The 10759-nt window shown below is 40.6% G+C and overlaps 1 protein-coding gene across 1 annotated transcript in view; it reads right to left on the bottom strand.

Annotated features, from left to right (window-relative positions):
- Positions 1-10759, bottom strand: part of ank2a (ankyrin 2a, neuronal) — a 63065-nt gene that overhangs the window by 10570 nt on the left and 41736 nt on the right. Inside the window, exons 36-40 of the mRNA XM_035659727.1 lie at positions 3856-3933; positions 3531-3662; positions 3118-3258; positions 2822-3032; positions 128-2477 (exon numbers count right to left, since the gene is read on the bottom strand). Coding sequence (XP_035515620.1) covers positions 128-2477; positions 2822-3032; positions 3118-3258; positions 3531-3662; positions 3856-3933 — 2912 coding nt within the window. The remainder of the gene's footprint in view (positions 1-127; positions 2478-2821; positions 3033-3117; positions 3259-3530; positions 3663-3855; positions 3934-10759) is intronic.

Here is a 10759-nt window from a genome sequence, read left to right as displayed (position 1 = left end):
GTAAAGAAAATGAGTCTGGTGAATCTGGTCTGTTGTCGTCAAACAAGTCCTCAAGATAAAATCCAGAATACTCAACATCTGACATTGTTGAAATAGGTGATATGGGTCTACTGTCAGAGTACTGTAAGTAATAGTTACAATGTTGACTATTAATCTGGCCAAATGTCATCCGAGGAGACAAACAGCGCTGATCAACTGACACAACAGATTCTGGGGAGGATGCTCTAAAGTCTAACAACCAGTCCACCGTGAAGTCTGAAAGACATCTTGACTTTTGAGAATCCTGTTTTGTTTCACCCAATATGTTTTGAACAGATTTACTTGAGACCTGTAATTGTTGGTTTAATGTCTTGCCACCAAATAATGTATACTTACACTCTGTGCTTTCAGTTTTAAGTAATGACTCTCCAGTGTTTAACCTTTGAACCACAGTATTTGGAAACTCTAACATGTAGTTTTGTCTCTCAACTAAGTTAAAAACCATTGGTTTTGGTACTGGTACATGACTGTACATATGACAAGTATCAACAGATTGTTTGTGATTTCTGTGTTCTGAGCATGGTGGTCTTTTGGATGCGTCTTTCATGCAATACAAATCAGTGGATTCTTGTAATTTACTGTGTTCTGAGGTGTCTTGTCTAATATTTGTTAAATGATTATCTGACTCATCTGGTGATGGTATGTATTCAGAAGATTGTGGTTTCAAGTTAGAAAACCAGTAATCAAGGAAAGATGTACTAATTTCCTCATCTGGTTTTGGGGCTGACATCAGCAGTGGTGAGGGTGGATTTTCTCCTGAATATAGTAAATAATAATCACAATATTGACTCATAAGTTGTTCTCGGACAGGTTCAGAGAGCAAGAGTTCAAGAAATGAGAAACTGCACTGAGAAGCCTGAGAATCTGGCGAGGTTGGTCGGCAGTCCTTATTTGAAGGCCCAAATCCATGAATATTTGTAACTGAGTCAGGTGAAGATGCACTTCTAACAGAAGAAACGTGACACAATAACTTCTCACACTCAGTATCTGGTGTCAAAGGTGAGAATGCTCTAAACCCTCCCTTTACCTGTGGACCTTCAGGTGTAGGACTATATTTAGGTAGTTGAGAGTCAGGGGACAGTGGCCTATACTTATTCCAAGACTCAAAGGAGTCAGAACAAAGGGACTGTAAAATTTCAGCAGTTGAAAAATCTTTTGAACTTTCAAACTGTGGTTTACATTCAAATGTATGTCTTTGATTGGGGTGTAATTTATTTTCAGTTAAATTAATTGTAACTTCTGCTGAACTATGTACATCTGATCTGGGAGAGAGTGCCCGGTTGTCATCCAGTATACTGGAAAAGTCAGGGAAGACCCCCTTTTCTCCCAATGGAGAGTCAGGTGACATTGCCCTATAATCAGAAATTGACATGACAGAGTCAGGAGATGACAGTCTATGTATGGGGTCATTTAATATCCATGCCTCTGAAAGGAAGAGACCTGTTTCATCAACTGGTGAAAATGAGCCACACTGATCCTCAGATGCCAAAGAATCAGGGGTCAAAGGGCTGTATTCCAGAAAAGTGGAAGCTAATGTCACATCTTGATCAGGTGATTGGGGTGCAAGATGGGTGACAGGTAGGAAAAGACCTTTTCTTTTTGCCCTAACTATGACATGGTCACTGTCTGGACTAACAGAATAGTAATTACAGTGCCTATCAGTTGAGTCACATGTCACATGTGGCAAATCGGTTTTTGGTACTTTCATTTTGTATGATTTCATCATGCTGTACTTAGCTGTAGAAATACTGTGTTCAATTGACTGGACATCATCATCATCAATGAAAGGCATGTTTTTCGTACACCCATCAGTGTATACTTGGGGTTTTGTGTTTTCTTCCTTGGGCTTGAAGCCCATATCCCCACTAGAAACCTGTGGGACCTTCTGAGAGAGCCTGTTTTTTTTAACTACATCTGTGTCATCTTCAGTTATGGCCAGAGTTGCTTGGTGGTCCTGTGGTGACAAAACTAACAGAAGGTCAGAGATGCTTCCGAGAGTGGATTTAGCTGTGTCTGTTTTGCCAAGTTGTGTTGCATAGCTAAACTCATCACAAAGCTCACTGAAGTCAGTTTCAGCCTGGTCTGATTCTGATAGGCTCAGGCCAAAGTCTCTGATAGATATGGATGATAACTTCAGGATTTCATATGATCGCCCTCGCTCATCTTCACAATCACGCTGCTTCAATGGTAAGGTTTGGCTGCAGTCATCTTTGACTTGGCAGTGAGCGCCACCTTGGAAAGGCCTGATGAAATCAGCTTCAACACTGCAGCAATCTTGCTGGTCTTTCACTTTGGGGTCATAAACCTGAGTTCCTTGACTCTCCAATGCTGCTTCTTTTGAAATGAGGAGTGTACTTACTTGCTCATCTGAGTTGTCGTAAGTTGTAGGTTCTTGTGCAATTACATCCTCAGAAGTCCACAGGTTAGGGTTCAATTCACTGTAACACAAAAAAAAGGTTAGGTTACAAAATATGACTTTGCATGAAGAGCCCACAAAGCTAAAGAGTAACACCCACAAACAATGGGCACTGGCCAAATACCTGCACCCATTTGAGTTCTATGTAAGCATGCACACTCTTTGCATCAAGATATGCCATTGTTCCATTTCGTAGCATCGATATGCAGGGAAATATTGATCTCCAGAAAAGTAGCAGTTTTTACTACTTTATGTCTTTATGCCTATATGACATTTCTTGTGTGTGCTATGGGTGTTGAAATCTGTCCAATGACACTACATTACTCTGGAGATGTATGTTGCAGATTCAGGAAATGAATAATTTACTGTGGGATCTCTAGGTCCTCCAACAGGTCACCGTGCATGCTCTCTGAGTGAGTGTGACCAATAGGCTCTGCCCAGGAAGGAATATCCAGTAGGGAAGCAACTGAGAGATCCTCTTCAGAAACAGCTGGGGGTGGTCTGCGGTCTGACTCCACCCTTCTCACAACTCTGGGGCTGTCTGCATCCTCTTGCACTGAAGAAAGGGCTACTGACACTGAAAACACACACATAAACGGAGCCTGGTGTCAGATATAACCTTCAAACTGGTTACTGAAATTAATGTTTAAAGGTGTTACTACCTTCACTGTGATCCAGTGTCTTCTCTATTTCTGCATAAGTTCGAGATGTTTGTTCTTGAACTGACTTGTTCATCTGGGTTTCAATAAGATGGACGATGTCCATGCGGTTTATCTTGGTTAGTCTCTTAATCAGACAGTCTTCTGTGGAAGGATATATCAATTATTAATAGACAGTAAAAAAACATGAAATTAAACAAAGAAATTATAAAAGAATTGCAAATGCAAGATTACATTGAATGTACAGTATGAATATTTGTCTAATAAAAACACAAATCATTTGATAGATTCAACATCAAAGATAAAATACATTTTTATAGCCTGTGTTCACACATAAAAATCAGCAGTGTTTAAAGAATTTGAAGTACTATATGGACAAATACTAGTAAAATCTGCCGGAACAAAACACAGTTTACCTGTGGCATGTTTGCCTTCCCGCTCAACCCAGCGCTGCAGCAAGGCATGGCTCTGCTCTTGGAGAGAATTAGGATTGTCTGTTCTTACTAATTGGATATCATCCTCACTGAATTCCAGTTCTCTTGCCAGCTCTGGGGGGATAGATAACAAAACAAATGTATTTTGTGTGTTTTGCTGCAATAACAGGGATACCCCAGCTATTCCCCCAGTTCTATTCACAAATACATCAGTTTGAACAGTTCAATTCAAACAAAATGAAATGCACTACATATTACTTTTCCCTAAATTGAAAACAGAAAAGGATTGCATGATTTCACAGCTTACCAGTCCAGCTGAAGCCAAGGAGATCTGCAATGATAGCTAGTGTCTCCTCTTTCCTGTCAGCATCATCCTGCCAATCCACTAAAAAATGCCGTCAGAGCCAGACATTAAATCTTAATATCAGTCAATAACAGTCTAAGATGTAAAATACTATGTACCTCAAAGTAAGAGTTTTGTCACATTGCAGGTACCAGTCACTCTAGATTTAGATCTAGATGAATTTCCTCTATTTCTTTTTTTCTATGTTATGGGCTGTAATACTCTGAAATTAAATGTGGATCTGTGATGTTGAAATGGATGATAACATAAAGGTTGGATTCGTTACTGTGACGAGGAGTTGACTCACTATTTGGTCACAATTAGCACATCGTTTTTTAATCATTAGTGTCAGAAATGTCAATAATGTGCTAATAAGCAATGTGCATGCTACTATTAGTAAAGCTGTATTAGTAGTACAGATATCAATATATAATACCAATACAATAATGGAAAATTGTTAAAGCTACTACTTCTTGAACCAACTTGGCCATTCAATCTTGAGATTGCATAAACACAAATACAGATGGAAAAGTAACTTACAAAACACATTCATAACAGACACACACACACACACATACACACAAAGATACACAATGCAAGAGGGACTAAACAAATCACAACACACACGAAAACAACACAAAATGACAAATGGTGACATTATGTTCTTAGGAAGAGGAAAAGGGGTCTTGCTGCCGAGGAGAAGAGATAGGAAAGCAAAAGCCTATGTAGGTCTAGCCATACCTGACATACATTCTGCAGTTTGGTCATCGATGATTGTCTGCATCTGAGTTTCCACCGTGTCATCCCAGGCAGGCCTGGATTCAAATTCGTCCCCTGTCCCGGAAGATTGTTGCACACCCGGCAACGGATTGCCATCAGAATCGGAACTGTGCAAGGCTTGAGTGTCATATGTGAAGATAACAGAATCTGGACTCCTTTGACTACCGCTGCTGATATCATCAGCATCCAAAGAAGACCTAACAGATGTATTTGTAGTCTTAGAGAATTGTATTTCTTTCCTTTGGGGAGAGGAGGAGATCGTCTGAGCTAGAGGTTTCTGTTGTGTCATGACAGGAAGTTTGCAGGAAGACAGGTCATTAGTGGGTTGACTACTGTCAGAATAACTCCTGCTGTCTTTATTAGAGGCTTTACTTGTGTGACTATCAGCCTCAGATCTAGTCCTGCGAGCCAAAGTTGACTTTTTTTCGGATTTCCTTTTAACCTGATTCAGCTCAGATATCTGTGAGTCTTCCATGGTTATTTCCTCTTTAATCATGCTGCCTGGTCGGATTGCCAGTGGTGGGGGTGAATCCTGATGAAATGCTGCAATGCCAGCCTGTGCAGCTGGAAAGGACATCTCTATGACTGAGCACTGGTCTTCATCATCTTCCTCCTCTTCATCATCATCAGGAGAGGAGTCTGAGGAATCGTGACTCTGCTCTGCGTACCCTGAATGGGCAACTGTGGATGTGTCTGATTGAAGGTCAGCTATTGTAGAGTCTAGATAGTCTAGACCAAGGCTTTCAAGGCTTCCAACCTCACTTGGACTAATGGTTAGTCTCTCCAAAGCACTGGGGGAACCAAGCTGAATCTCTAAAGAGCTGCCGAGATCAGCTTCAGAAAGTGGCTTCTCATTTTTGTCATTTGAGGATTTGATGAGAGTTCTGGGTTTGGGAGTAGGAATTTTGTCATCGGCACCCTGACTCAGAGATGACTGTGGGACATCCTGTAGGTTTATAATAGAACCACTATTGTCCATTAAATTTGTTTGACCTCCCCCAGTCTCCTCTGGCCCAACTTCATCAACTGGATGCTCCCCTATGTGAAAAAATGCATATCCTGCCCCATCTTCATCAAAGCTTCTTCTTGTCAAATCAATAGCTCCCCCTCTGGTCATTTCAAATAGCTTCCCCTCTTGAAACTGAAATGGATCAGGGGTTCTCTCATCACTTCCTGTTCGAACAGGTGTTTTATCAGGTGTTTTTTTGTCCTCTGAAGGACAAAGATTAATCTGTTCCTTGGCCTCAACCTGTGCAATGAAGACTACATCATTCTCACCATCACACCCTGGAATAACATATTCTAGTTCTTTAGTAGACAACATAGCCTGGGGTTTGCTAACAGAACTGTCGATAAGATTTAACTCAATTTCTTTGTCACCATCTGGATGGTGCTGATCTGTCAGACAGCTGAAAAAATGTGTGTCAGTGACTGAGGAACGGTCACCTTCTACAGTGTCTTTATCAGTGTGTATCTTAGCTTCTTTTTCTGCCAAGAGTGGCACAGATTCCTCACTGTCTGGATCAGGTTCCTCTCTGTGAGTTGCAGTTAAACACAATGAACCGTCAACTGATTCAGTAGATTTTATTTGTGACTGAATTTCTACATTCTCATCGTTTGTTCCTTCACTTAGTGTGTAAGTGCTTTCTGTCACACATTTTTCTGATTTTTTTTGTATTGTATCATGTGAAAAAGCCTGTATATCCGGACCAGGTTTTAGATCTAGCTCATCATCTTTATGATCAGCTGTTTCTGACAGTGCAGTGACATCTAAAGATTTGTCTTTCTTGATTTTTGCTTCCTGTTCCATCTCTTCAAATGTTTTGATCCTTGCAGCCATTTTAAACATTTCCTCTTCTGGGGTGAATTGTTTATTGTTGCTATCATCCTCACTATCATCTGTGTTGAGAGAGTCTTGCCTTATGAGCATGTGAAGATTCTTACCATCTGTTACTCCCTTTGTGGAATATTTGTCATCCTTAATTTCACCTTCCATTTGAATGATCTCATAGTTGTTTTCTTGATCATTGTGATCACTTTCATCCCTGTAAATATTTTTGTCGTAAGCAAAGCATGCTTCTAGTTGGGAGGCGTAATCCTCATACACAGCTGCCTTGGCTGGCATCTTCAGTTCTGTGTCCTTTGATTGAGTAGGACTTCCCTCAAGAGAGTCTGGACAAGGAGATTCTCTGGTAGGGCTTGGCTCAATTGAATCAGGAGATGTCTTTGAAGATCTATCCTCCATGAGAGGACTTGCCTCTAGTGAGTCTCGATGGCATGGTTCTTCAGCCGAGTCATCAAATACCACAATGTTTAGGTTCTCCCAATCGACTGGTCGTTGTGGTATGTTAGAATCACTTGGTAGGTGCAAAAATGTGTGTTTTTTGAGAATTTCATCAGCAGCAACTCCATCCCTATCATCATTCTTACAGTCATCCATTGTCATATATGACTTTGTACTGTCCTCCGTCTCTTTAGCATAGTCATTTAAATGTGATGCTGCACTTGGTGAGGTCTTCGCCTCATCCTCAGATGAGAAACCCTTGGAATCCTCATCTTCATAGGAACATGTTTGGAATCCACTTTCCAAAGCTCTCTTTTTATTGATGTCCACAATGTCTAAATTGGTGTCTTCTGGTGACTTCATCTTATGTTCAGGGGAGATTGTAAGACTTTTTCTTTTTTTGTCTTTTGTCAGAAGAACTTCTTTGTAGCTCTCATGGACTACCTCCTGTTCTTGGTGGCATTGTATAGCCACTGGCCTCTCCTTGAGATATTGATCTAAGTCACAGTTGAGCAGTGACAACATGCCTGACATATCTCTTTCAGTTGTAGACTGTTGTTGCTGTGTCTTTCTCTCAATGCAGACTTCTTGGAATGGTGTTTCTAATACAGAGCTTTGTGGCAATCCTGTGACTCCAACTTCATCTGTCTGCATGTGTTCACTTTCCTCTACACCTATCTTATCCTCCAAATTACTAGTTGTCAGTATAACTTGTTTGTAGCTCTCATGGACTAGATGTTCTTCTGGGTGGCATTGTATTGCCACTGGCTTTTCCTTGAGATATTGATCTAAGTCACAACTGAGCGTGACACATGCCTGACATATCCTTCTCAGTTGTAGACTGTTGTTGCTGTGTCTTTCTCTTAATGCAGACTTCTTGGAAAGGTGTTTCTAATACAGAGCTTTGTGACACTTCTGTGACTACACATTCTTCTGTCTGCATGTGTTCACTTTCCTCTACATCTATCTTATCCTCCAAATTACTACTTGTCAGTATAACTTGTGTGTAGCTCTCGTGGACTAGATGTTCTTCTGGGTGGCATTGTATTGCCACTGGCTTTTCCTTGAGATATTGATCTAAGTCACAACTGAGCAGTGACAACATGCCTGACATATCCTTCTCAGTTGTAGATTGTTGGAGGTGTGTCCTTCTCTCAATGCAGATTTCTTGGAATGGTGTTTCCAATACAGAACTCGGTGCAAGTTCCTTGAGCTCAACCACATAATTCTGTTCATGTGTCTCTCCAATTATCTTATTCTCCTCATCTGTATCGGCTACATTTTTTTCACACATTGTAGGTGTTTGCTCCTCACTTGAAGATCTTTGGATTTTGGTGAGAGTAACTTGTTCAAATCTTTCCTGGACAATGTCCTCTTCTGGATGCTTACTTTTCATTGGCCTGTCCTTGAGGTACTTGTCCAAGTCACTGTTAAGCAGTGATAGCATACCTGACATCTCCTTCACTTTTGTAGATGTCTGATATGAAGTCTTTCTCTCTACCCACTCATCCTTTATTGGGAGTTCTTCAGTCACGGGTGCTTGGGTTTCCTTAAATTCCCCTGCCATTTCTTTACCTCTGCCTGTGACCTTGTGTTTCACTTTAGTACAGTCTATTTCTTGTGTTGTGCCATCCAATATCACTCCTTTATTTTCATCAGTGAAAGATGTGAACATTTTTAATTTCTCCTGGACATTGTCCTCTGATATTGGTCGACTAGCCATAGGTATAGCTTCTACACAATGATCCAAGTCATTGTTTGTGACTGAAAACACCTCTGACATATCTTTTACATCTTCTTTAAATTCACTCTGTGCCTCTTCACCTCCCCATGTACCCGAATGTTCTTTGGTTAGTGCATGATCTATTTCTTGTGTTGTGCCACCCACTATTGCTACTTTTCTTGGTCCTTTAGTTTCATCAGTGAAAAATGTGAGAATTTCTTCATCTTTGTCCTTCATTACAATAATTTGTTCAAATTTCTCCTGAGCAATATCCTGTTCTGGTGTCTGACTTGCCACAGGCCTAGCTTGATACTGATCTAAGTCATTGTTCATCAAGAACAACATTCCCGACATATCTTTTACTGCAGCGGATGCCTGGCTAGATGTTTTCCTCTCAATGTGGACTTCTTGAAGATGTGGCTCCTTGCCTCTGTCCTCTGTTACTTCAGAGTCAGTTTGTGTATTTGTATTTTCTTTGCATGTTTCATGAAGTTTCTCTTCCTGTGAAGGTATGATGTACTTTTCTTCTCTTCTTGTAGAGATAGTAAGCATTTCATTGGTCATTTGATGAGTCACTATGAGTCCTTCACAATTCTCACTCTCCCCTGAACTAGAAAGATGGGTCCTAAATTCAACATTAATGTTTAAAGATTCAGCCATACCTTCATGCTTGGGACTCTCAGGGCTTAGATCATCATCTTTCATTTGATTCTCAGTAAGAGAAACATCTTCCCCAATATAACCTTTCATACAGTGACTGGAGATGGATACAGGATTTGTAACAGAATCATCAGCCAAAATCATTTCCTCAGGTGCCTCCAGCTGATAGTTCACATCTTCAGCTGTTGATGTGTGCTTGAAAATCTGGTACTCAGGACTTTCTTCCAGCTCAGCCTTTATATCAGCACTGAAGTCCTCAGAAGGTCTGCGGTCAGGGCTGATCTGTATGTCTTCAGATAAATTCCTACCAGTGCTTGTGACTGGTTCTTCTAACTGCATCCTGACTAGGCTCTCCCCTGACAACTTTGGCTCCTCTCTCTGAGGGCTAACCCATCCATCTTCAGATTGAATTGTATCACCAATTTTTACTGTCTCTCCAACATAAGCAATGTCTGAAATGATATGTGATTCCTCAGAGAGCCCTCTCTTCAACCCTATAGTTTGAGCCTCTAAATCCAATGTTTCATGCATGTTGACATCACTTTGTGGGTGAAAAATTGTGAGATCCTGTATTTGGGTTTGCGACTGTGGCACCTGTATGGCACTGTGATCAGTTTTCTGTATCTCTTCAGGATCTACCGATTGAGGTATCAGTGTTGAAATACAAGATGAAGCAATGGCTTTGTGTTCAAATGCTGTTGTGTTCAGTTCAGCTTTACTTTTCAAATGGTCCTGTCCAGTCTGGAATGCTTTCATCAGCTCCTTCACAGAAGTACTCTCTTTCTCTGACAACTCTGGCTCCTCTCTCTTTGTGCAATCACTTCCATCGTCAGATTGAATTGTATCAGCAAATTTGACTGTCTTTCCTGAAATTAACAGTAATTCCTCTGAGATATCTCTATTTAACTTTACTGATTGTTCCTCTAAGTCTGTTTTGTCATATTTTTTGACATCACTCTGTGTAGGAATTTGTTTGTCCATCTGTATCTCTACAGAATCTTCTGATTCAGATATCAATGTTGAAACATAAGAAGCTCTGGCTTTGTGTTCAAAAAGCTCTGCTTTTGTTTTTGAGGGATCATGCCCAGGCTGGAATGATTTCATCAGCTCCTTCACAGACATAGTCTCCTTCTGTGACGACCCTGGTGCTTCTCCCTGTGGGCTAAGGCTTCCACTGTCACACTGAATTGTATCAGCAAAATGTACTGTCTTTTCAATGTATGCACTACCTGAAGTCAACTGTGATTCCTCAGTGTTATCTTTAATTAAGGTTACAGATTGTTCATCTAAGTCTGTTTCGTCACGTTTCTTGACATCACTGTGTTGATAAAAAATTGTGTGGTCCTGAGTTTGGGTTTGTGATTTTGGTTCCTGCGTAGGGCTCTGTTCAGTTTTCTGTATCTCTTCAGAATTTCCTGATT

This window comes from Morone saxatilis, unplaced genomic scaffold (genome assembly GCF_004916995.1).
Source record: "Morone saxatilis isolate NCDOM2014 unplaced genomic scaffold, NCSU_SB_2.0 Contig17, whole genome shotgun sequence".
Lineage (NCBI taxonomy): Eukaryota > Metazoa > Chordata > Actinopteri > Moronidae > Morone > Morone saxatilis.
Note: the sequence above shows the minus strand (reverse complement) of the source record. Positions and strands in the feature narration are given on the sequence as shown.